We start from the raw sequence: 27,219 nt of genomic DNA, 5'->3' as shown, positions 1-27,219 counted from the left end.
TAATATTTATCTCTTGTAACAGTCTATGTAATTTCCTTCTTGGTTTTCCCTCCAGGGAGATGACACGTTGCTGGTTCCTCTACATGCCTATCCTGTGATGAACACTGTAGAATTTCCATCCTTCATTAATTTATCTGATGTTTCTCTAGGACAATGGTAAGCTGTTATGATTTTTTTTTAATTAAACTGTTTCTCATGTGTTGCTAAAATAATTAGCTTAATGTGACGGGTTGGGGAGAGGGCCGAACGAAACAGTACCTTTTCATATGATATTAACTCAATCAGGAAATACAATTGCATCTGGTTTTACCATAGCAGTGTGCTTTCAGTGGGCATGCATTGTAAAATATATTTGATTATTCTGAAAGATTATCTGCAACTGTAATGCTGTATTTCTCCAAGGCTGATGAGATTTCTGAGAGACAGTGTTTATATTCCAGCAGTATTCTGCCACTACGGTAGCCTTGGTTGTATAAATGCTTTTCATTAGCACTGTGCTCTTACTACAGAGTTATAGTACAGAGATGATGTATTCTAGAAACAAATGAAGCTGACTTATAACAAATCAGACCATTGATCCACCTGTTTCAGTATTGTTTACATAAATTAACAGAGACTCTGCAGGGTTCTAGAAGGGAGTCTTTCCCAGTCATACGTGGAGATGCCAGAGATTTAACATAGGACCTCCTGTATGCAAAACAGATGGTCTAATATTGACAAGCTGAAACGTGTATAGAGAAGGGCGATCAAAATGATCAAGGGTCTGGAAACCAAGTCTTATGAGGAGCAGTCGAGGGAATTGAAGAAGTTTAGCCTGGAAAAGAGGAGACTGAGAGGAGATGAGATAGCCATCTTCAAACATCTCAAGGGCTGTCACATGGAAGGTGGAGCAAGCTTGTTTTCTCCTCCTCCAGAGGGAAGGACTCAAACCAATGGCTTTAAGTTACAAGAAAGGAGGTTCTGACTAAACATCAGGAAGAACTTTCTGGCAGTGAAAGCTGTTGGACAGTTGGAACGGTCTCCCTCGGGAGGCCGTGGACTCTCCTTCATTGTGGGTTTTAAAGCAGAGGAAAGATTCCTACATTGCTGGGGTTTGGATTAGATCAGGGGTCAGCAAACTTTTTAGCAGGGGACCGGTCCACTGTCCCTCAGAACTTGTGAGGGGCAAGACTATATTTTGAAGGGAAAAAATGAACAAATTCCTATGCCCCGCAAATAACCCAGAGGTGCATTTTAAATAAAAGCACACATTCTACTCATGTAGAAACATGCTGATTCCCAGACCGTCCACGGGCCGGATTTAAAAGGCGATTGGGCCGGATCTGGCCCCCGGGCCTTAGTTTGCCTACCCATGGATTAGATGAACCTTGGGTCATCCAGCTCTACAATTCTATGATGCTAAACCCTTGAGCTATGACTTCCCGATGCATGAAAGTCCCTGGTTGTGGACCCAGAAACATTCTCCTGAATGCATTCAAGTGAGGGAGAGGAAGCGCTTTGAATGTGCTTTAAAGGTATAGTGTGTGTGTAGCATCTACGCACAGGCCTCATTGGGACCATTTTGCTTTTATTTTTTATATATATATATTCTTACAAATCCTGTTCATTAAGTGAAAGTAAGTTTATTCTTTAAAAAATTCTCTCCTGAGTCCCATGATCAATTCCATTTTTCACATACACCCATCTCACCCTGTCCACCCATGCCTTCCTTCTTAGGAAGGCCACAATTGCTACCCAAATTGGAAATGTTAAAAACCTATCAAGCAGGAAATCTCTTCTTCATCCAAACTTAAAAAAAAAGAAAAAGTTTCAAGGCAATACTACATATAAACTACATTCCTTATTTATCAGCTAGACAGGATTTTAGTCAACAGTTTATAGAATGTTGGAGGAGTTTGAGTAAAAAATAATTATTATTTTTTAACAAAGTGAAGAATATGCTGTGTTTTTCTAAGTCATTTTGTTTTGACTAGTTAAAACCAGACATGCAAAAATCCTTACAGATAGGCTTGGCTTTTGGAAAATGCACAGGGCATCCGGATGTCAGCCAGCTAGGAATCCAAAGCTGCTTTTTAAGCTTAGGGTACGCGTCTAATCATTGGCTGAGAAGATGAGTCTAATCCCAATAACCTTTGAATAAGCCTTATTGATATCAATAGATGTAACTAAGCAAGAGCTGGATAATGGTTCCAATAGTTTCATGTTATCCGTCCTGGATGCTACCTCTTATAACCACAGATGGAGAAGTCAAGTTTCTGAAGGCAGCCCTGTTTAGGGAAGTTTTTAATGTTTGAAGTTTTCTTCTGCTTTTAATGTTCTGTTGAAAGCCACCAAGCGTGGCTGGGGAAATCCAGCCAGATGGACCGGGTAGAAATACTAAATTATTATTATTATTATTATTATTATTATTATTATTATTATTATTATTGAGTGCTGCTCAGTCTAGATAAAAATGGATGTAGTTTCTCTCTGTTGATCTATTTATACATGTAGTGTACAAGTGGGGGATCTTTATGGGGTGGAGTAGTCAAAACTGTGACCTACAACCTGAGTGACTGTCAGAGGAGTTTGCTGAAAACTAAATTCTAAAACACCTGATCTATGAGGTCACACAATTTTTAATTCAGGATGTGCAGTGCAATTCTATACACATCTACTCGGAAGTAAGCCCCATTGAGTCCAGTGGGACCCCAGGCTCGCAGGATCTCATTTGTTTTTTGCTAGAACCCTGAGATTCACAGAGCAAAACCTGGTGCAAAAGACACATGCTTGGAATTAAAGAATTATCAGTCCAGGAACTCACAGTGTTTCCATGCAAGGATCCATTGCTGGTTATCTCAAGTTTCTGTCGTTTCAGCAGTAGAATTTGCTGGGCTAGGCAGGTTATCCCGTTTCATCTGTTATTAAACAATTTGGTGTCAGAAATCCTTCTTGATCTAGAGAAAACTACCCAAATATTTACCTTCTGCCCAAGCCTCATATAAATTAAAAACACTGTAGTGATTACAGCTGCCTTTTCTTTCTTATTATTTTCATAAAATAATATAAATTTTCATTCAAGATAATATGATAATGAAAAAATACAGCATCAGAGCAAATTAAATACATGATTGTTTTGCAGATTATTGTGTTTTTTCTCTTCCAGGAATTGCTAATTTTAATAAAAATACTACTTTATTGTCACCTGTCTCTGGTTCATATATTGCATTAATTTGACAAGGGTTTCATATTCGTGTCTCTTTGTACTTACATTTCCCACAAATTTTTTATTATTTCAATATATCAGGAAAGAACGACTTGTGTAACTACACAAAATCAAATCCAGTTATATATAAAGGCCCTACATCACTTAGTGCAGAGTCAGACTAAAAATAATTGCAGAAAGAACAGCAACCAGTTCAGAAAAGATAGGGCATCACAACATACAACTGAATAAGTTTGGGATCCCGTGATCAGTCCCAAACATTACTGATTCAGGTCTCTCTGGATATCTCTATAGAAGACTTCCATTGCTGAGCAACAGCCATCTCAAGCTGCTACCAACATGAAAGGAGCCAAATTTTTGCATTTAACCGTTGGATTAAGGTCAATTTCCAGGGCTAAGGAGGGTTTGTACTTACCTGTTCAGTACATTTCTATCTGTCATGCTGCCCAGGGGTGGGCAGATGTGCTAATGAACATTAATGTAATTATTTCTGATTCTTTTGTCCTGTATCACCTTTTCCAGTAAAGAATATGTGATTCCCCTGGAGTGCAGCTGTCCCATAGATTTTGAGTTCCACATAGACTTTCTTCAGCCTCACAAAGCCTTTACTGTTCATCCAACATCTGGTAAAATCTTGGGAGGGGGAGCATTACTTCATTAATGTGTGAATGCTAGTATCTTAAATAGCATGTACTGTATATATAAACATATTATAGTACAATCTGCCACCACCCCTCATGCTGGGCTGGGTAGGTAGATGGGTGGGTGGTTTGAATGAGGAAAAGTGTCCCTTCACCCAGCTAAGACATCTTTACAGCAGCTGCTGAATTTGTGGGTTGACAGCCAGTTGAAAGCCCCAAAATGTGGGGTTCAGTGCGAAGGGCCGACCCAAGCTGGCCCATAATTCTCTGGATCTCAAGCCAATCTCACTGTCCTGTCCACCCACTCCAGGCTGCCATGCATGGCAGGGCTGTAGATAAAGCCACATCGGTGGTAGGGAGGATGTTAGGATTGCCCCCTACTCCACAAATTAAGAACAGAGATCTTAATTGCTACAGCCTCCCCAGTTGGAGAAAAGGAAGCCTATGAGCATCGAACTGCTGCTAGACTACAATGCCCATCCTCCCTGGAAATTGGGCCATGTTGCCTTGAGCTGATGGCATAGTTTATCTGCACCAAGATGCTTCCAAAAGGTTGAACTTTTGGGATAATCATGTTTGTTTGTTTGTTTGTTTGTTTGTTTGTTTGTTTTTACCAAGAAGTGCCACCAGCTGCTGAACTATACTAGTAATCTGCTTTTCCAATCACCTTGCCAAATTCGCATTACCTTTAATGCCTCTCAAACTAAGCTTCCAAAAATCCCTGATTGTTCTGTACAATTTCTTTCAGTCATAAAAGTGCTGTGATTTCAAGGTGAATGCACTAACTATTTTTTTGTTTTTGTTTTAATTCACTCATTCACTACAGGAATAATTCCTGCCAACGGGAAAGCAGAAATTATGGTAACATTTGCACCATTTGAATACGGAACAGCCCAGATGAAAATGGAGTTGTGGATTTCACAATTTAACTCAAAACCTTATATATGTGCGTTCACAGGAACATCATCACCACGCCCTACATTAACGTATGTGCGGCCGGTACTTGCTTTGAACATTTTTTTAAAAAAATCATTGTGTGCTTCACTGAGAAACCTTTATAAAATAATATTTCCTGGGGAGGGGTGTACCATACAGTGTGTGTGTGTTAGAAACAATTGAGCCAAGATGATATAAATACATCAGGCTGAATCCAGAGTAAATGAGTAAGTAAATGTGGTGTTAGGCGACATTGAAATCAGAAGAAAAGTTAGCTACAAAGTCCTGTAGATTTAAGTGGGAGGTAAGTTCCTCTAACTTTGGATCCAGCCCATCATTTTGTTTGGAAAAAGCTGCAGTAAAGATACTTCTTAATAATGCTTTGAGAACAGTAATGTCATTTTTTTACACCAGACTGAATTTCAGCATCATATGTTTATAATTAGGGAGGGAAAGAGCTGTCTTAGTTTCCAGTCCATTTCAGTTTCATGTGCTCATTCCTAGTTCCATTCTGTCCCATTTCTGCATTAATGTATATTTAAATAAAAATCTGGATGAAAATGTATAGTTAAATATGTATTTTTAAGAGTTGACATTTTTTTCTCAGGGTATGCATTTCTCAACATATTTTATCCTAAAATAAGCATTTTTGGTAACTAATATGGAGTTGAGAACTGTGTCACAAAATGCACTTCAGAAGTCACAGAAATATGATTCCCTAGCAGAGATGAGTATTTTCATATTGGAGTCATATAAATGAGGACTTTACATCCTCCAAATAATTTTTTAGAACTTAGGAAAAAATAGAATCTAAAGTGTTTTCACAATAATGTAGGCAGCTTTCATAGTCTCTTGGCTAGGTCTCAAGAGGCTAACTTTATAAACTTACAAATTCTGACCGGGCTCAGATTATAATCTGAAGCAGAGAACAATTTTTGAGAGCTCCTCAGCCATCACCACCCCAATTGTGCTCACTCTTTCCTTCTTCTTACCTTGGAACTCACTTGGCAAGCATAACAGCAGAGGCAAGGAAGGAGAAGAGAGGTTGGGTATTTGCTTGTTCTCCCCCTTCTCCATTTTAACATTGTGCACATAAAAGGGTGCCTGGGCTCTGAGCACATGTGGAAGATATAACTGTCTCAAGGGCTTCTGCCATTGCTAAAGCATACACAATGATTCAAGTCTCACAATATCCAAAGTTTTAGACTCCCACTTAAAAGCCAACGTTTTTTTGAACCACATCTGCAGTCCTTTGCAGAACTATAGCTGTACTTCCATCTATCACAGTTAAAATTATGTGTCTCTTGTGAAATCTAGGAGAGCAGACTTTGAGAAGCAAGAAGCAGTTTTGGCGAGAATACCAAAGTCTCCACAAAAAGCAGTGGCACGGCTACTGCAGAAGACAGCATTGCCAAAGCAAGAACGGAGCAGTCCTCTACAAAAACCACAGGTGGGGGACTTAAGGAAAACAATAACGGCGGCAAAAATTGTTAGAATGAAATTGGGCCCATTATTTGTTTTGATGTGTCACATTTTATTTCGTAGGCCATTGAATATAAAAACTTGAGATTCCCAGCTGATTTGTCAAATCCTTATGCTGTGGCAACTGTTTTGGTTCAGGAACCAGGCAAAATAAAGATTAAATACTTAAAAGAAGGTAATAACTTTGAGTATTACATGTTTGTGTAATGTGTGGTACTACAGGGCTGGAATTTCTGGGCCTGACTAGAATACATGGAAACAGCAGCAAACACACTCAATCTAAGTGTGGAAGTGCAGTGGTCACAAACTATTTCACCTATTTGCATTTGCATTCTATTCCCTCCTCTTCCTCTGTTGTGTCCCTTGTGATGTTTTCTAAATTGTATGCTCTTTGTGGTAGGGAACTTTGCTTTCATTTTATCACTTTCCATCTTTTCCCCCAACCCACCTCAGGCAGATTGGCTAGTCAGCCCTAGGAAAGTGATTTGAAGTTGGAGGAACTTGTTCCCACCATAAAACACAGCTTAGTTTGACTAAATTTGGCATCTCTGTACATTTACTAATTTGATTCTGTGACTTACAGGTACGAATAATGTCTCATTGTAGTTCTTACATAATATGCATAGTAGGAATAATTTCATAATTTTATTGTATGATTAGTCTATATGATATATTGTACATACATAGATAGATGGGTGGATACTGCCCTGGTATGTCTATACTGTAGATGGACAGGTGGTTATAAATATTTTTGGACAATAAACAAACAAACTGAACCATTCCATCTGAATCTGAAGGATCTTCCCCCAGTTGCAATAAATCACTTCCAACTCTCATGGCCTTGCAATTCTGAGCACTGAAGGTCCCTTCGACACAGTATAACTTTGTGTTTGTGAGGACCACGCTTATTAACCTCCCTGCATGGTTTTGGCCTCGGACCTTCTCTGTACTGATACTGCCGCTTTGCCACCCTGGTCATCATATGATCACTTCTTCACATGTGTACCACTTGATGAGGGTTTGTTGTATATCTTGAATTATGTTATGTAAACAAGAAACGTCTCATTTGAAAATATTCATAGAGCCGAGGTCTTATTCCCATAACACCTGAAGCTTCATCATAAACTCCTGTAAAACAGATCTTGGTAGCAATATAATCCACACTTTTTCAACATTCTGCAGTCTCTTTAACGCCATACTAAATGGAATATTTCACCATTTGTAACTGCAGCCCCTGGTGGAAGGGCTATTTTACTCTGTCTCCTGAGCATCCTGTTTGTATTTGTGCCCTACAGTCCTAGGAGGGCAAGGTGATGGAGGAGCTATAACAAGGCAGGTGAAAGAAGCTGTTTTTGAATTGAAAGTCAAGCAGGACATACAAGCAGAGCTAACCAACCAACTTAAATGGTGAGTGGCGCTCACATATTATGCAAGCAGAAATAAACAAATATAACGGCTCATTGTATTTAGGATTAACTGAATACGCCGCTTAGTGTATCTTTTGCAAAAAGTGGATAAAGTGATTTTATTTTTTGCTTCCCAGTTTGTAGCTGGTGAAAAATTATATGATTGTGATTTATCTTGGTCAATAACTGAACAAAAAACTTACTGGGACATAACCAGTGATGGTTTTGCACTAGTGGAAAGCAATTCCGCTTTTGCAATGTGCAGTCGTCGTCCCCCCCCCCCCCCCCCCCGGATATTGGGAGGCCTTCTGGAACAGTAAGGGTTATGACACAGGGGGCTGCAATAGGTAGAGGAACTGGCGAAAGATAGGCGTTGAGCAGAAGCAGAAGCACTTTCTGTGAATCACCTCGTTGTTGAATCTTGGTTTGTAAATCATTCATGTGCCAATACAAATGCAGTCTTTGGGTTGAAACAAAAAAGAAGCACAGGGCTATAACGAGAAGAATACTTGAAAACAGAAGGGAGTGATTCAGCCAAAATTAAGCATTTTGAAATTAGGTGGATTTCAACAGTAGAAATTCTGTTGAAATTACTGGGTCTTAAAAGTGCTTAAGTTTAATTGTGTCTTGCCCATGTCAAGTCAATAGGCAGGCGATCTAAAAAATCTGCACAATGTTTGCATTGGATTGATTTACTCTTTGCAAAAGCCTTGTTAGTACAGTGGGACCTCGGTTTAAGAACAGCCCTGTTTGCGAACTATTCGGTTTAAGAACTCCGCAAAACCGGAAGTAGTGTCCCGGTTTGGGAACTTTTATCTCAGTCTAAGAATGGAAGCTGAATGGTGGAAGGGCACTGGCGGCAGGAGGCCTCATTAGGGAAAGCGCACCTTGGTTTAAGAACGGTTTCGGTTTAAGAACGGACTTCCAGAACAGATTAAGTTCGTAAATCAAGGTACCACTGTAAATATTTGTCTGAGCTGAACTTTAAAGTGAAAACTGTTCTCTCCTCTCTTATTTGAATGCAGGCAGGTTCATTTAGGCAAAGATCCAATTTCTCCAACTTTTCAAAAGCAATTTTCTGAAGACCGACGTAGAGAAGTAGAACTGTACAAGGTAGGGCATATTTTTGTTTTAAAAGAACTGTGTGAGTTTGTTACATTGCAGGCGACAGCTGGGATGCATGTACCAAGGAGCTAGATCCATCTTGTTAGAGTATACAAAATGTGTTCAGGATTGTGGCTTAAAGACTTACCTTGAGAGGAAGCATGCACCTTGCTGCCATTAATTTTTTTGGATAATATGTGCAGTCCCGTTTCCTGTCTTCAGAGTTCACATGCAATGTATAGCAGGAAGAAAAAGGAAAGTGGGGGAGAAACAGAAGAAGCGGGGGGCACCCACTATACAAGGTTTCCGGGGATAGCTTCATGTACCCTGTAGGTTGGGCAGTGGTCCTGTGGCATCAATATACCAGTGCTACTTTTGGAGCATGCCATAGTCTTACATGCCTATTCAACGTAGACAAATAGTCAAAGGGATACAGGAATCTGCCTTGTACTGAGTCAGACGCATTGTCCATCCAGTTCAGTATTGTCTACACTAACTGGCAGCAGCTCTCAGGGGTTTCCAAAGGGGATCTCTCAGGAGATGCTGGGGACTGGACCTGGGAACTTCTGCGTGCAAGGCAGATGATCTGCCACTGAGCTACAGTCCACTTTATTTGTATACTCCTTTTCTGTACATCTTATGCTCAAAGTGGTTCACAGTTCACAGCAAAGTATGACAAAAAGCAATGCACCACAGTCCGTAATATCCAGAAATGTAACACCCTGTCCCTTAGAGTTCCAGACAACTTTGTCTCAGCTGGAGAACGATCTCATCCCACTCCTTCAGTGGCAACCTATGAATCAAACCCAGAACTCACCTCACTGATGAGTTCTGCTTACATTTTGCAAGTCCCTTGGAAGACTACAATTTTATTGAGCCCTAAATGCAAGACTTTGCTTAAGGATCCATCAGTGTACTAATGTGGGTATTTATATATCTTTGTTTATGGTGCTGAGGCAGATTAAAAGGGGAGAGCCTATCATGGAGAAGGAGTTTCAAAGGAAGAATGTTGAAGTCTCAGTCAAACGTGTCATCCGAGACATTGGCGAGGTAGGTCTTTGTGTCAGAGTCAAATGGGTGGATGGGAATACAGCAGGGAAGCTTGCCTTTGCGTTAAGAAATCCTTGTGAATATAACTGGGAAACTTCCTTTCGTTGGTGTCTCTCACCAATAGGAAATAACAGGGAAAAGAGTCTGGTGAGCACTTGGAGATTTATTAGGGAGAACAGTTGTGTGGGGATAGCCTAAGATTGCACCAGTAGTGTGGGGGTGTCATAGCCACCTGAAATTTGTTGATTTAAAAAGAAATCTCAGCCAGATGCATCCCAGAGATGATTGGCAGAGAGGAAGAAATGAAACAAGTTGTCACCATGAAGTTCTGATTATTGTAATCTTCTTAATAAAAAAAATCCTTCCAGTAGCACCTTTAAGACCAACTAAGTTAGTTCTAACTTAGTTGGAACTAACTTAGTTGGTCTTAAAGGTGCTACTGGAAGGATTTTTTTTATTTTGATTATGGCAGACCAACACGGCTACCTATCTGTAACTGTAATCTTCTTGCGCTTCTTGGAAATAAGGTTGCCTCCAGGCTCTTTGTATTTTGCTGGAGAGATTCACTCACATGCTGGAAATTTAGGTTTACACAATTAAAGTGGATTAAAGTGCACTGGTGTAACAAATCCACTTTTAATATAACAACAACAACAACAACAACAACAACAACAATTATTTATTATTTGTACCCCGCCCATCTGGCTGGGTTTCCCCAGCCACTCTGGGCGGCTTCCACAGAAACCAAAAATACACTAAAATATCACACATTAAAAACTTCCCTGAACAGGGCTGCCTTAAGATGTCTTCTGAATGTCAGGTAGTTGTTTATCGCTTTGACATCTGGTGGGAGGGCATTCCACAGGGCGGGCGCCACTACCGAGAAGGCCCTCTGCCTGGTTCCCTGTAGCTTTGCTTCTCGCAATGAGGGAACCGCCAGAAGGCCCTCGGCGCTGGACCTCAGCGTCTGGGCAGAACGATGGGGGTGGAGACGCTCCTTCAGTTATACTGGGCCGAGGCCGTTTAGGGCTTTAAAGGTCAACACCAGCACTTTGAATTGTGCTCGGAAACGTACTGGGAGCCAATGTAGGTCTTTCAAGACCGGTGTTATGTAGTCTTGGCGGCCGCCCCCAGTCACCAGTCTAGCTGCCGCATTCTGGATTAGTTGTAGTTTCCGGGTCACCTTCAAAGGTAGCCCCACATAGAGTGCATTGCAGTAGTCCAAGCGGGAGATAACTAGAGCATGCACCACTCTGGCGAGACAGTCCGCGGGCAGGTAGGGTCTCAGCCTGCATACCAGGTGGAGTTGGTAGACAGCTGCCCTGGATACTTTTAAAGTTAAATCAATCTCTTTGTGGTTAGGAAAGTGATGGGAAAATTTATTGAAAAGTGTAAACAATTGATTACAGTAAGATCATGTCCTGCGCAGGGGTTACATTCTGAGGGGTGGCGTGTAAAGCTGGAATCGTGCACAGTTGAATCTTACCTGCCAGAGCTGGCGCAGGATCGTACAGGGCCATCCAAGATCTTGTGAAGGCCTCTGGAGCCTGGGCAAAACCTCCCCAAAGCCTGGTAAGCAAGTCTGAGAGCTTAAAATCTCTTGCTGTGCCTGGAAAACTCAGCCGGGAAAGAAACTTTAAAGCTCTCCGCCTTGCATGTGTTTAATTTGTGCGATACCAGTTGGCCTGCCGCTGAGCACATAAAGCTGTGATTGCACAAGTTAAAAGGGCACAAGTTGTGACCCTGCTGTAATGGGAACGAGTATCACCACTGCACAAGCAAATCAAGATGAATGTTCATAGATGTAGAACTTTCCTGCAAACATCAGAACAAATGTTCCATAAAGACCGGCCACTGTCAAACCTCCATGTAAGCAAATTGGGATGAATGCTCAAGAAACAGGCGATCCAGAGGAGCCCTTAGTTCTACAGAAGTCAATGGGTCATACTTCTGTATAATTGCAGATACTTTCACCAGTATAAATAGGCTGCTGTTAAATAAAGAGCTTGAAAGTGTTTATTCCTAACTGTAACCCTTTAAGACTGAAACTGTTCCCTTTTTGTGTGCCGTGCAGCCCCCGAAATTCTATCCCACGTTTGATCTCCTGCTAAACAACCCTTGGTGTCACAGGCACTGGAATCTGCGACGGTTCCAACAAGCTGCTCGAAAGGTACTGAAACAAATTGTCTCAGTTCAATACCGGTGTGCTACCTGCCAGCTGCAGGAATGCTGCTCATTCCTAAATCCTTCCTGAATTTGCAAGTGTGTTTTATAACTTTTTTTTTTAAGTTACAGTTTTGCTGTGAAACTATGATTGAATCTATATTGCGGGTATGATGGCTTCACTGCCTAAAGTGTTTGCATTAAAAGGAAACAGTATGCCAGCTGTTTGATAATCCCACCAGTCCAGCTGCCAAGCCTAATTCTGCATGGGTAGGAGAAAGTGGAAGTCACAGGTAGATGCACTGCAGCAATTATACCAGGCCGTTGGATGCCTCGCCTTCCAGCTTCACAAGAACAACAAACATTCCTACACTTTAAGGTTCCATAAGTATGTTGATCGGTGCTTCAGATAGGTAGCTGTAGGCAGCTTTAAAGGCGTTATAATTTTTGTGCCTTCTTTTACGAATTCAAATTAGTTTTTAAAGGGCCACATGCACTCTTTGTGCATATATTTTCCAAGTTTGTTTCACAACTGTAAGGTCTAGAAAACCCTGGGGCTTAAAAATGAAACAAAACAATTTGGCAGTTTCCAGACTTATGTACACAGAGATTCCAGAAAAGTTTTAGAAGACACATGCCACATAGAAAATGGATTGAACAATATCCTAAATGATTCTCCTAGATCTTGGTTCACGGCCGGCTCAATCGTGTGCTAAGTGTGTGGCGTGGAGTATTTAAAAATATGAAAACCCAAGACTGGGAAGAAGCATTCCCATCAGGTAAGCCCTCCAATTTGGAAACTGTTTTTTAATATTTGTTTTCGTGTCACGTTGTGAAAAATGATTAGAAAGGATGCCATGACACACTGCTGTGATGCGCACCCTCGTGTGCTATAAATGAATGAATAAAGGAACAGCTAGAAAAATCCTTCTGTACCAAGATGGGTTTTGTAGCACAGCCCTGCAATGCTTCCACTATGCTTTTTCCTCTTGTCCTCTGTGGGTGGGCCACACACCACAAGTACTGTAAAAACAAGAAACAGGAATGTCATACCATTTGCTTTGTGCCATAAATGGCAACGGCTACTGTCAGATGCAGGTGGTGGTTGCTCGTGAGTAACCAGGCAGGACTCCAACCTGTCTTTTACAGGTTTTATTTGGTGCAAACTATTTACAGTGCGGGACGCGGGTGGCGCTGTGGGTAAAACCTCAGTGCCTAGGACTTGCCGATCGTATGGTTTGCAGTTCGAATCCCCGCGGCGGGGTGAGCTCCCGTCTTTCGGTCCCAGCTCCTGCCCACCTAGCAGTTTGAAAGCACCCTTAAGTGCAAGTAGATAAATAGGTACCGCTTTATAGCGGGAAGGTAAACGGCGTTTCCGTGTGCTGCGCTGGTGCTGACTCGCCAGAGCAGCTTCGTCACACTGGCCACGTGACCCGGAAGTGTCTCCGGACAGCGCTGGCCCCCAGCCTCTTAAGTGAGATGGGTGCACAACCCTAGAGTCGGACACGACTGGCCCATACGGGCAGGGGTACCTTTACCTTTACCTTTTTATTTACAGTGCAGAACCACAAAGTTCATGTCCTCTTAGTCACTTGCAGAATCCGGGAGTGGCCCCTTCCGGCTTCTCCCCCAACATTAGACACCCCAAATCTCTGCCTCCCCTTTCGTTTCACCCCTCTGCACAAGCTGGGCAATGGAAATGGCGTATCTGCCTCCTGGCCAGCCGGGCTAGGTGAGGCGCTTGGGCTCTCAGCAGGATCTTCGAGCCCTCTCCTTGCTTGGCTGGCCCCTTCCCTCTCTGCTCCACTGGAGGTGTGGCTTTCCCCACCGCTGGACGAGGATCTGCTCCTCAGAAGCATTGGAGGCTCTCTGTATTCCCCTGCCTCCCTCCCCTGTTCTGATGGCAGTCCCGTGACCATTTAGGCAGAACAGCAGAAGAAAGCATGGGGAAGCATTGGGAAGTGGGGACACCTTCTGCCATCATCTTCCAAGTCCCAGGGGTCAAAATGAGCAACGAAGGGACAGAAGTATCCTACCATTTCTGTTGATCAAAATGCATACCCACTCTTCACTCAGTCTTAGCATTTGTACATTTCTGTCCTGGTTCAACAGAAAGCAGTTCCGAAACGACCAGCACACTAGCGATAAGTGATGATGGAAGAGTGCCTTGTGTCCTCACGGAAGATCGCCTGCTGCCTTCTGAATTCCCCACTTACAGTTCGTCTCGGGCTGATGAGCTGGTAGGTGCCTCTGTGACGTTAGCAATGGTTGATGGGTTAAAAGAGAGTGTCGCACTCCTTTCATTCGGTTGGGCAGCTGCTTCCTGTGGCTACAAAACTGGCGTTCTCAAGGCCATCGATCCCAATTAAAAAGCATCCTGTGGTTACCTGTATGCCAGTTATGATATTTCCTCCTCAATCCAACCATTAGAAAAGATTGTTGTTACATAAATTGAAAACTAATAACAATATTTATTTGTTTGTTTTGAGAAGAAAAGACAAATTTTCCTGTTTGAAAGATTGATAGTGGAAGGTACAATTCAGTACTTGAGATTACTTTTCACAATAATCTGCATCAGAAAGTCTGGTGGGACCAGAATTTTGAAATTTCAATTGAAAAAATCTGGAGGAAGCACTGGTCTAAGGTTCCATTTAAACCTTTGGGAGCTGCATTTGAAGTTGGTCCATGGTTCGTATTTAACGCCAAGGCATCTGTCTTGTGTTGCCCCAAGGGATGTGTCTGCTGTTCTTGGAAGGGATGCCAAGTTGTAGGCACCTACTGACCTGTCTAGTGGGACTGCCTGAGGTTTATAATTTCACATTATGGGACTTTGCCTAAATTGCCTTTACTACTGCTCAGCCAATCCCATTGGTTCCACAGATAGCATTATTAATTTTCTTCTTGGCTGAGGATCACAACAATAAGAATCAAGAACGAGTTGCTCACTTCTTAGTGGTGGCTCAGGCCACATGGTGGAATGCTGGAAGACATTAATTTAAGAACTCTGGGTTTCTAGTATAATTAAAAAATGGCAGATAGCCTATTGGAAATGTGATACCATCTTACATAGTGTTTTGATTTTTTCCCCAGGCACCTGAAGCTCTTGGTATAGTTCCTGTCAGGTCTGCAAATGTTAAGATTAAACAACTTCACCACTTCTATGAATTAAAGGTTAGATGGCTGCTAAGTCGGGTCCTGTTTTTTACTTTATGCTAGATGTTGGGCGGAACGCGGGTGGCGCTGTGGGTTAAACCACAGAGCCTAGGACTTGCTGATCAGAAGCTCGGCGGTTCGAATCCCCGCAACTGGGTGAGCTCCTGTTGCTCGGTCCCAGCTCCTGCCAACCTAGCAGTTCGAAAGCACGTCAAAGTGCAAGTAGATAAATAGGTACCGCTCTGGCGGGAAGGTAAACAGCGTTTCCGTGCGCTGCTCTGGTTCACCTGAAGTGGCTTAGTCATGCTGGCCACATGACCCGGAAGCTGTACGCCGGCTCCCTTGGCCAATAAAGCGAGATGAGCGCCGCAACCCCAGAGTCGGCCACGACTGGACCTAATGGTCAGGGGTCCCTTTACCTTTACTATATGTTGGGCAAGGCATGATCAAGAGGGAACAGGTGGCAGATTTCTAAGTTTTCCAGTTATTATTTTTTAAAATTGTATAACTAGGTCAAGAGAGAGGGATATTGATCCTGAAATGCCTGCCATGTGAAGTGTTTCCTCTACACAGTGTCATGGGAAGGCATGTGAATTATGATGAATATGATATTCCCTTGTTAATTCATTTTAGGTAATTGTCATTGGTTCATTAGAGTTTTCTACCGTATTTCAATTCCTTTTCCCTTTGTCCAAAGGTCCCTCAGCATTTCACCCTCATGGCATATCAGCCATTCTGTGTGCACCATGCGGCAACCAGTTACAAAGTTCCAAAATATTCCCAAATTCTGAGGACCGGTGCAGAGGTAACAAAACTTCTCCAGTATTGCCCCCCCTTTTCTCGTGTTAATCTTAGCATTTGGTGGTTCAATAAATACTTTTTAAAAAACCTAACTAACAGAAAGACACCTTTCCAGAACATTTACTTTCTGCCTTTTTATCAGGAAGAGTTGATCCCAGTAATACCGGCTTCAGAGGAAAAACTCCAGGCACAAGAAGACGAACTGGACACCACCCTGCTAAACCTCAGAGCTCCCGAAGCTTTGCTTCATCCTCCAACCGATCATCCACTTCAAATTTTCGTAAGTAAAAAAGGGCAGGCCTCAGGGCCACATCCTGAATGGCTTGACTACAGTGGTACCTCGGGTTACAGATGCTTCAGGTTATAGACGCTTCAGGTTACAGATTCCACTAACCCAGAAATAGTACCTCGGGTTAAGAAATTTGCTTCAGGATGAGAACAGAAATCGTGCTCTGGCAGCAGCGGGAGGCCCCATTAGCTAAAGTGGTGCCTCAGGTTAAGAACAGTTTCAGGTTAAGAACGGACCTCCAGAATGAATTACGTTATTAACCTGAGGTACCACTGTATTCAGTTTCCTGACTCCTTATTGGTTGGCTGTCTTCAAAAGAAGCAAGAATTGGGGGTGTGGTCTGTGGCTCTTGCTTCAGTGTCGCCCTTCGTTTCCTTTTCAGAATCCTAGCCCAGGACTCTGTGAGTTCAAGCAGCCATTTCCCTACGCAGAAAGCAGCATTGAATATCATATTTGCCCCATTCCGAAATACGAACTTACCAAGCAGTTCCCAGCAAAATCCTGCATACCGATGACACAGAAGAAGTTCCTTCATCACAGGGTAAGGGCTGTTGAAGTCACTGGGGATCCAAGACATGGGAGCTTGTCTTCTTTTACTGGCTACGATTGCTAGCAGAATTTTCTGATGTGTGGTCTTTTCAGGAGGTGATTCACGGCTTAACCGGCTGGAGAAAATTCCCATCAGTTATCCATTCAACTTTACCTAATGTACCTGCTCTGAACAACATACCAATGCCATTCTGGTAAGTAAGAACGAGTGCTTTTGTTGAAGCACCTAATTAGGTTTATTGCACCTCAGTTGTGTATACCCGAAACAACCCAGGGAATGTCGCAAGACTGAAAGTGTGGGCTTCCTGACAGGCTACTGATAGGCTAGTTCGTTTACAGTTTACAGTGGTACCTCAGGTTACAGACGCTTCAGGTTACAGACTCCACTAACCCAGAAATAGTACCTCAGGTTAAGAACTTTGCTTCAGGATGAGAACATGCGGCGGCAGCAGGAGGCCCCATTAGCTAAAGTAGTACCTCAGGTTAAGAACAGTTTCAGGTTAAGAACAGACCTGCAGAACGAATTAAGTTCTTAGCCCAAGGTACCACTGTACTATTGACTTATTTCAAAGCATTCGTATCCCATTCTTCAGATGAAAAACGGTGCTAAGAACAACAGCCAGGTGGTCCCGGACCATTGCTCTGTACTTTGGTCAGATCAGATGAGCCAACGATGAGTGCTCATCTGGCAGCTAGCCATTTATTTATTTATTTATTTGTCCTAGGCTTATTAATATCAAAGTGAAATGCTTGATTTGTGCATACGGCATTGCATGTGGTCAGTAGAGGTCAGGCTAAGCCTAAGTTACTCCTCAGTGAGGAGTTGAGGGAAGGGGAAGTTGGCTGCTAGATTTGTTCAGAGGAAGAACTTAGCTCGGCAGATTGTGGCTACTGTTTTGTCTTTCTAAGCAACACTCTTACAATGCAAATGGCTCATTTTGATCGGATTTTTCTGTCTACGCATCGGGCACATTCCACACATTTCTGGTTTTTTCAGTCATGGATTCCTGCTGTTCCACCACTTTCCACCCACACCATTGGCAGAGCGTTTTTGTCCATCCCCTCAAAGTTTTCTGTGACCCGTAAGGTCAGACCCTGTTTTATGTGTTTAAAGGTTATGATGGAGGTAGGGAGGGTCATAGCATTGTGTTCGCTCTTGTTTCTTTTATAACATTTTCAAGAATAACAATAGTTACTAATAAAAACAACTTAAAAGACCCAACAGTGAATGTAGACAACACACACACACACACACACAACATATTCCTTATTTTTCGTTTGAAAGGCATTGATATAGTTATCTATGAAAAGATAACATTATAGAGAGGGTGTAGATTGTGTTTCTCCCATTCTCTCCTACCTGCATCACTGTGGTTCTGTCTTCCGCAGCATTGATCCCTACAATGAAGTCATGATTCCAAAAGCTGTACCTCCAATACTGAATGACTTGCCAGAGCATGATAAGGAAAGTGTAATCGACGAGTAAGTTTCCTCTGCGCTGTTCTTTTGAAACAATTTTGTTGTGTTTCAAGCGCTGGGACTTGATTGCAAACGTGTATGTGTATGATTAAAGGTGTACAAGGTTGCTCTTGTATGCATGATGCTTGGGTTCCTAAATGACAAGTTAGGCTACAGTCCTAAGCCCACTTAAACCTGGGAGCAGCAGGATCAGTGGAGTGGTGATGGCAGGGCAGTGTTGCGCACCTTGCTTCCCAAGGGTGAGCGTCTCTGCCATTTAGAGGGTGCGGATGGCGGCAGAGTCAATCCAGTGCTGCTGTGCCCACACACCCCACTCAGCTCCCCAAGCCTCACCCCTCTCCCTCTTGGTAAGCAAAAGCGACATCATTGGGAAGCCAAGGTTGCAACGCCATCCTGCCTTCATGGCCTCACTGAATTAAATAGAATCTGCTTTTGTGTAGACATGCCCTCAAACAACTTTAACAATAAAATAGCTGTCAACTTCATCTTCAGAGTGGCTGACGTGGAGTCTCCAGTATTGCTTATACCAGAGATGGTAAAAGCTGAATTTCCACAGATTGACCTCTCTTCTGATGAGAACAGATCACAAAAGTATGGAAGGTAAGCCTGTTCCCATTAGAGGGGTGGGGAGTGAACCACCTGGCCTAAGATGATATTGGACCATGACTCCCACTATTGCGGGCCATGGGTCATAGTAGGTGGGGCTGATGGGAACTGGGGGTCCCACACAACCCTACGACAAAATGTCACCCAGCAGTTAAGAACGTATGGCAGCCCATGTCGGTAGTGTAGATTTTGGTGAAATTCATCAAAAATAGTTCAAAAGGGCACATTATTCTTTTAGATTTTGCAAAAAAAAAGTTCAGCAACCAGCAACTTGCCCACCCTCCCCCAATCTGTGTCTGGATTTTTTGAAATATGGCAACAATAACCTTCAGCTATTGTTTCCCTCTATAAGTAGATGAATATCATTGGTGGTCATCTTTAGCCACCCCTGAATTAATAATACAGCACAGTTCCTAATGCACAATTATTTTGATTTGTTTTATGTTTTTGCCATTCCTTGTAAAGAAATAACAGATGAGATCAAAACTGAGATTTAATTGTACTGACAGTTGGTGGGGAAGGCAAGCATTCAGGTTGTGCAGAACTGTTCTGCTAAAAAATAATCCTTTGTACTTTGGAAGCCTGTTACTGCGCCTGAGTTCGGTTCAAGCTTGTTGGATTTCTGTAGTGAAGCAATAAATGTCATAATATTGACCAAACCTATTTATAGCATGTAAGCCCTAATTAAGCTGATATGTTCTTAAGTCGAAGCATATAGAGAAGCAAAGATGATGGTGAGAATGGCCCTTGGACTGTGTATCCATCTAATTAGCTTTATTAATCTGAGTTAGTGTATGAAGATGTAGTCTGCAATCCTATTTAAGGATAAGGGCTAGAGTAGGCATAAAGTGTGTTAAATGCATGAAAGCATTTAATGTCCTTTAAAAAAAAGAAACCATGGAAGATCAGCATTGGGACCATACATTTAATTTGTATGTTTAAATAAAACCAGCTGGGGGAGGATCAGAACCATAGCATGAGACAAAAATCGCTCCCACCCTATGCTGTCGTTTATACTGGAATAAGTTATCATAGCCATCAGTAGCAGTAACACTTTCCCTCCCAGGGGAAATGGCAGCTTAGAAGCAGGAGGATTTTCACTGGGAACACAGGATGGGGGAAGGTTAACCCCTTCCCTGCTTGCATGCCATGGTCTAGACCCTCTGACACACATACACACCCCACTGCTACTAAATGGCATTTCCATGCGCTCTGGCACTCGTCACAGTGTCCCATTGCACCAGAAGCGGTTTAGTCAGTGCTGGCCAGAAAGTTGTCTGTGGACAAATGCCGGCTTCCTCGGCCTGAAAAGCAAGTTGAGTGCCTCACCTCATAGTCAAGTTTGACTGGACTTAACCAACCAGGGGTCCTTTACCTTACAACTAGTAAAGGTAAAGGTACCCCTGCCCGTCCGGGCCAGTCGTGACCGACTCTAGGGTTGCACGCTCATCTCGCTCAAGAGACCGGGAGCCGGCGCCGTCCAAAGACACTTCCGGGTCACGTGGCCAGCGTGACAAAGCTGCAGCTGGCAAGCCAGCACCAGCGCCGCACACGGAAACGCCGTTTACCTTCCCACTATAAAGCGGTACCTATTTATCTACTTGCACTTAGGGGTGCTTTCGAACTGCTAGGTGGGCAGGAGCAGGGATCAAGGAACGGGCACTCACCCCGTTGCAGGGATTCGAACCGCCGACCTTCTGATCAGCAAGTCCTAGGCACTGAGGTTTTACCCACAGCGCCACCCGCGTCCCTATACCTTACAACTACTACTAAGAAAAAACAGGCATGCTAAATGCATTTATGCATTAAACATACCATTTGCTCTTACTCCTATTGTACGCAACTGAGGTTCGCTTCTGAAGGCTGTTATGATCCTTGCAGCAGTTAAGAATTACTTTCTCTTCCTAGTGAAATAAATATAGAGCTTAAAGCTGCCTCATGCACATCTGTGAGTACTTCTGCACCTGTATCCAGGTAAGTGAACAATGTGAATATGAATAGACATTGTATTGCTTTGCTGGTATAGTTAAGTAGAAACTGTAATGATCCTTATTGATGGATACAAAAAGGCTACTAAATGACCATTATTCTGTGGACTCAGTATAGGAACCAAGCCCCACTGCTGCCTACTTTAAAGGAGATTAGATTGAAGATTTATGGGCAAGATGGAGCATGGTGGAATTCATATATATGTATGTTTTATTGGGGGAAATAAATTAGGAAAGTATATAACATTACACAGCATTTCTTGCAGTTGGTATGATACAATTTTGTCCACAGTATTTGTTTTATACAATCTGGCTCTTGGTTTTTAAGCCACAATATGAAATATTATTATCATAAGAATAAACAACAGGATTTACAATTTCATGAATTATATGTAAGATTACAGTCAGTATACATGTCCACATGTACTGGATATGTATATATTATCTGTGAGAGGAGTTATAAATACAAGACATTGTTTCTAACAATATAAGCAAATATATAATGTGTGAACTGCCCTGAGACCTCCGGGTATAGGGCGGTGTATATAAATTCAATAAATGAAAAATGAAGTGGTGTTGGTACAATATATTCCATCGGTTTCAGTAGCCCTTGGATTTTCTGTATGTATACCAAAATTTGGATATGTTTGGCTTGTGTGATGCACTTTTGGATGCACTCAGAATATGGGCCATTATATATGATAGACTTCTGAGTATGGCAGGCCAAACATTTAACTTCCGAACAGGTTCCTCTCTTCCCAATCATTTGAATGTGCTCTGCCAAATGTTGGCTACTTCTGGTTAGTGCTAGCTCCGGCTGCTCCAGGAACAGTCTAGTTTGCTTTGTTTCATGTCCTGAACTTTTTCCTCTATCCTTTTTCAGAGATATAAGAGACATTGTGGACTGGTATATTCAAACTCAGAACAACATTTTTGGACAAAGGATAGGTGAATCTATGGAGAAACTGAAAGAAAAGGCCATTCAGAAGCACCTAATCCTCAACTAAATACTGTGCTTGAGATAATTTCATGCATCAGCCAAACTTTCTACATTTTTTTAATGTAGCATAGCTTCTTGTGAAAATAAAAGCTCTACACACTGTTATATTTTCATGTGAGGACCCTGAACATTGCAAATTATATGCCACGTGAATTGGAAGCATAATATGTTTCATTTCCCCTCTGTACCTATACATCGGTTGCTTCAGAAAATGGGCCTTATTGTGTATAAGCTGGCTTGCAAGAGCAGCTTCACACACTAACAGAGAGAAAGGTTGAGGGGGAAACACCAGGTGAACAGTTAATATCAGTGGTGGGATGCCCTCCCATCTTTATTATTTTATACAAAGCTCCTTCTGAGAAACCCTGTGTCTAGATTCTTTGACAACCATGTTGCTATGTATATATATTTTCCCATATAGATGTTTGGTCCATAGCTTACCCACCTGTGCATACACAGAAAGAAAGAGCACAGTGTTGTGTATCTTGTGTGACAGCATGAATTGCTTTCTGATAAAAAGGTAGAAAAAAACTGATACGCTCTATATTTGAGTTCATTGCCTTCTGTTTAATTGTGGAATAACAACAATTATGAACTGTACCTCAGACTCTAGCCTGGACTCTTTGACTTTCTGGATTCAAAGGGTCACTGTTTCCCCTCAAGATCTTGCAGGCAGGTAGATTAGGCATAATGAGACAGCAAAGTGAAGGGGATTGAAAGTGAATTATCACATCGGCCCTGTCATGGGCCTGTCAAGGAGCCGACTGGTTGCATGTTCAGGAGCTGTCTCAGTGACAGACAGCGTTAAACGTGAAGTTTGATTTTTTTTTTTTTTATGATCTGTGATATTGTGTGTGTTGACGCTGGTCTGTGACCGTATTAATAAATTCATTCATTCAACGTGAAGTTTGATTGGAAACGGGAACTTAGCCTGAGGAAATGTCATGTAAACTAATGTCTGTAAATAAGTTTTCTAGTATTAAATACAACAAAACAAATTTGCTTCATTTCCCCCTAGTTTTTAATTGGATTAATTTGCCAAGCCCTTGTTTTTCTCTGCATTGTTCTCTGGTCCGGTCTGGTTTCACGTAGACGTTTTTATTACCTAGTGTAAAATACATAAAATTCCAAGTCATCCTTTATCACTGACACCCCCAGTTACATAAGAAGTGGTGATTTATGGGCTTTATTAATTGGAAAATTGGAAAAATGCTTAAGATTTTCATAAGCTGATGTCTGTGGGGAAACGCCATGTTCCTTAACATCAGTATCCTTGTTCAGTGCAATATATATATTGCCAGCCACTTAAATTAATTAGGCTTTATAGGATTGTGGGGAGTAACTGACGCGCCTTCTGAAAATAGATCTAAAATCTGAAAGAGAGCAACATTCAACTATAATAACAAAACAAAACAAAAAGTTAATATACAGGGTACATCCACTCAAGTTGGGAAATGTTCCTGGTTTAGCCCCAGCAGCTCTTGAGATGCTGCCAGGCAGACTAGACAAGAGTGGCAGAGAATTATGGCTGGACCAATGGAACTTAAGGAAGCTCTCTTAACATCACCAGACTTTGGAGGGCTGTGCTGTTAGTGGGCTTTCCAGGCGCACATCCCAACCAGGGTAGAGCCTGGCCTTGCTTCTGAAAAGCATCTGGAGCCCCAGGTGAGTGGCTTTTCCAAGCCCCTGGGGTACTTGGCCAGTGCCCAGCCCTGCCATCCGTTGGTTCCAGACCTGTTGCTTTTTATGAAGTCAAACCATTAGTCCATCTAACTCAGTATTGTTTATACTGACGGGCAATTAGCTCTCCAGGATTTCAAACAGGTCTTTCCCAGCCCTACTTGGAAACACAGGATTGAAACTGGGACCTTTTAATGCAAAATTTGTGCTCCACCACTAGACGGATATGTAAAGTCACAATCGTCACTCTCAGCCATTGCCAGCACCTTAAAGCAATAGCTTTTTTTCTTGTTTTTAAAAAAGTCTTAGGCTTTCTTCACCGCTGGGCAATCTTCCCAGTTTACCTGTGTGGATAGAGGGTATTCTGTGTCCCCTGCTGCGAAAGTGTTATTGTTTATATAGTGTGATTCATTGTTAAAGTGTGTTTGAAGTTTCTAAAGCCAGCGCTACAGATTCAATCAGGTTTTGCTAGATAACCCACCTAACATAGCTGTACAAATAACAACATTTGCTATTGATTATTGTCCACATGTGCCACTTGATTAAATTTCCCAGTCAGCTGAATGAGGGTGCAAAGGTTTAATTTCCATTATTTCATGCTGGAGTTGCATTTTTAATTTCCTGCACAGTTTTATGCTATAGGGTGCTGCCTCGTTGCAATATGTGGTCATGACCTCAGTCTTCCACGGAAACAGGGGATACAGATACAGTCACCAGGGTGACCATAAGCAGCTGGATAATCAGAGCTGGCGACAGTTGGGGGAAACTGCTACATTACACACTAAGAGGTTTCTTTAAAAAAATATTAAAAGAAACAAAAAGTACATCAATTTTACAACCATCATTATCGTTACATATTTTCAGCTTCACGTGTGTTGGCATCCTTCCTTCTCAAGAGACAATGGAGTGTGCCTCCAGGGGTAAAGTCAAGCCATTGTTTTAGCAGCCCCAAAGTCACCTCCCTGGGGTGCAAGCCTGGGCAGTGTGTATGGAGGTCCTGGGTTGCCCAGCTGATAAGACCCCTCTCTTGGTCTTGCTGATGTGGTCCAAAGGAAAGCAGAACAACACGTTTGGCACCAGCTTGGCTGCAGGAGTTTCCAGAACCATCTTAGAGACTCCACTCTAGATTTGTGTAGGGTTTACTCCTTAGCCTTTTCTTCTCCTGAACATATCCCGCAAGGCAGTGGAGATTTAGGATCAGAGTTTTCCTTCTACATGGCTACCTAGGTTGATGAGCTCCATTTGCCACCCCCCCACTTCCCTCTACAGTGGGGGTCAGCAAACTTTTTCAGCAGGGGGCCCAGTCCACTGCCCCTCAGACCTTGTGGGGGACTGGACTAAGTTTTGAAAAAAAATAATGCCCCACAAATAACCCAGAGATGCATTTTAAATAAAAGCACACGTTTTACTCATCTAAAAACACCAGGCAGGCCCCACAAATAACCAGAGATCCGTTTTAAATAAAAGGACGCATTCTACTCATGTAAAAACACGCTGATTCCTGGACCATCCGTGGGCCGGATTTATAAGGCGATTGGGCCGGATCCGGCCCCCAGGCCTTAGTTTGCCTACCCATGCTCTACAGCATGTGCAGAAACTGTCGCCTTGATCTTTGGACCCACTATTGGTCTCGTCCACACAATCTGTCGGAGTCTATCTTCACATGCAGAACTCCCTAACTCACTGAGGGTTTGAGACCTGTTGGCTACCCTCACCTGGTTTAGCTGGCTAGTCAAAGCCGTTTCCCGGGGTGTGGCCACTGTCGCATGCTGATAACTTCTAGGAGCCACAGGTGAGAGCTGGGTGGGGGACCAAAGGTGGACAAACTACCCCAGAAGGTGCATGACGTGTCCCCCACCTGAGGTACTACCCCTCCCCTAACACCCCATACACCTGTGTAGACATTTCTTTGACCCAAAATTATTGACCATTTTCTGTTGAAACATCTAAGTATCAGTCACTCCTAGCCCTGACCTCGTACCAGACACTGAGTCCTCAAAGGTTGAACCAGGCACCCCAAAGGTTGAGGAGAAGCAGATGAGGGTCCCTGAATTCAGTGCAGAGCCTTCCCTTGAAGGGTCCTCTGCCCTGATAGCAGATCAGGAACTCCTGGAACAGTCAAGAGTAGAAAGAGGGGCTGTTCGCACACCCAGTCTTTGAGACCCATTGAGATGAATGGTCATGATGACTAACTTGAGACCATTCATTTCAATGGGTCTACTGAGCAAAAGTTTTTTTTATTATTATTAGTTTTTATTAATGATACTCTCAGGAAAAGTTACAGTCAACCCAGTTTCAAAAGCAAATGCACATAATAAAATCACATGTCTAGGTAGGCTTGTGTGAGCAAAATGGTTTTTAGCATGCAGAAAAACAATGCAGTAAAAGGCTGAGTTCCAGAAAACAGATGCTGCCACACTAAAGCTTTTTTCAGAAAGCTATGGGGAGGGTCATGAATGGCTAAAATTGGGGGAGGGGAGTCACAGGTGGGGTGCCAGGTTTGGGGATTTCTCCCTCCTTTTCTCCCATAATCTAAGCACTGACTTGATTTAGAAAACAGCTACACATTATGAACTAGAGGATTTCGTATGGTGAACCAGAGCAGTAGGTGTTTCAGCATCATTACTATACGCCATCATAAGATCACTGGACCTCTTCTCTCCTTTTCATTCTTGCAAGGAGCTAGAAATAGCACTCCAACGTAATTGCAAACCACATGTTAGCAACTCCAGCCCAGACAAGTTCTCCTGATGTAAGCCAATCAAAAGACAAAGGAGGCAAAATTAAAGGACCTTTGGCTGGCATTTAGACTGGGAACATTAGTGAAGAACAGCCACACCTGCTGTAAGTAAACTGTGTACACAGTTTTAATGGACGGTTGCTGTTACAACACCTACAGCACATTTTTTAAAACTATATAATTATTGTAATGCACTTGAACCCAGATTCCAGAAGGGTAATTAGATTATGTTCACCACCTTTAGAGGACTTTGTCCAGAAAGGCAGCCTGTAAGTCAGGCATGGCCAAACTTGGCCCTCCAGCTGTTTTGGAACTACAACTCCCATCATCCCTAGCTAACAGGACCAGTGGTCAGGGATGATGGGAATTGTAGTCCCAAAAGAACTGGAGGGCCAAGTGTGGCCATTCCTGCTGTAAGTATTTAAAAGCTAGCACTCAACTAAAATATTGTGTTAGTGGAACAACTTCTACATATACAAAAAGCCATTCCTCCTCCCCCACATGTGTGCTGCCCCCAAACATGGTCCAAAGGTTTGGGTTAACCCCCAGAACAGATTTAGGATGTGTGTAGGGAATGCCCTCTTGCAGAAGCAGATGTTGTGGTGCTTGCACACTTATTGCACAATGATTATAGTTGAATCCTGCGCACAAGAAATGACTAGAATGTTGGACTTGATGATGGATCTGTGTGGTCTGATCCAGCAAGGCTCCTCTGAAGTAATGACAAGTGCTTGTCCAGATTTTGTATGTCTATCTATGATAGATTTAATCCAATAAAGGGGTGTGCAGATTAAAACATAAATAATTGAAACTTTTTACCTGCTCCATTAAAAAGTGTGTTCACTGCACACTTGATTGCTGCACAAATGCATCCCTCACAATTTCAATCTGTGAATACATTTTAATCATGATTACAAGTTAATCTGCCCTGAGTTGGCTGCATGTAA

The 27,219-nt window shown here is 42.5% G+C and overlaps 1 protein-coding gene across 2 annotated transcripts in view; it reads left to right on the top strand.

Annotated features, from left to right (window-relative positions):
- The window catches only part of CFAP221 (cilia and flagella associated protein 221), a 31,318-nt gene extending 9,361 nt beyond the window's left edge, over positions 1 to 21,957 (top strand). For both annotated transcript variants that reach the window (XM_081006569.1, XM_081006570.1), the window contains exons 6-25: positions 56 to 156; positions 3,728 to 3,831; positions 4,673 to 4,832; positions 6,100 to 6,232; positions 6,328 to 6,439; positions 7,560 to 7,671; positions 8,696 to 8,783; positions 9,735 to 9,824; positions 11,899 to 11,994; positions 12,670 to 12,766; positions 14,100 to 14,227; positions 15,078 to 15,158; positions 15,838 to 15,945; positions 16,084 to 16,221; positions 16,613 to 16,771; positions 16,873 to 16,973; positions 18,169 to 18,261; positions 18,751 to 18,858; positions 20,773 to 20,838; positions 21,736 to 21,957. In XM_081006569.1, the coding sequence (XP_080862695.1) occupies positions 56 to 156; positions 3,728 to 3,831; positions 4,673 to 4,832; positions 6,100 to 6,232; positions 6,328 to 6,439; positions 7,560 to 7,671; positions 8,696 to 8,783; positions 9,735 to 9,824; positions 11,899 to 11,994; positions 12,670 to 12,766; positions 14,100 to 14,227; positions 15,078 to 15,158; positions 15,838 to 15,945; positions 16,084 to 16,221; positions 16,613 to 16,771; positions 16,873 to 16,973; positions 18,169 to 18,261; positions 18,751 to 18,858; positions 20,773 to 20,838; positions 21,736 to 21,859 (2,199 nt within the window). In that variant the 3' untranslated portion in view covers positions 21,860 to 21,957. The remainder of the gene's footprint in view (positions 1 to 55; positions 157 to 3,727; positions 3,832 to 4,672; positions 4,833 to 6,099; positions 6,233 to 6,327; positions 6,440 to 7,559; positions 7,672 to 8,695; positions 8,784 to 9,734; positions 9,825 to 11,898; positions 11,995 to 12,669; positions 12,767 to 14,099; positions 14,228 to 15,077; positions 15,159 to 15,837; positions 15,946 to 16,083; positions 16,222 to 16,612; positions 16,772 to 16,872; positions 16,974 to 18,168; positions 18,262 to 18,750; positions 18,859 to 20,772; positions 20,839 to 21,735) is intronic.
- The last annotated feature ends 5,262 nt before the right edge of the window (positions 21,958 to 27,219 follow it).

Source organism: Podarcis pityusensis (assembly GCF_964106645.2).
Source record: "Podarcis pityusensis genome assembly, chromosome: 1".
In the NCBI taxonomy this organism is placed as follows: domain Eukaryota; kingdom Metazoa; phylum Chordata; class Lepidosauria; order Squamata; family Lacertidae; genus Podarcis; species Podarcis pityusensis.
Note: the sequence above shows the minus strand (reverse complement) of the source record. Positions and strands in the feature narration are given on the sequence as shown.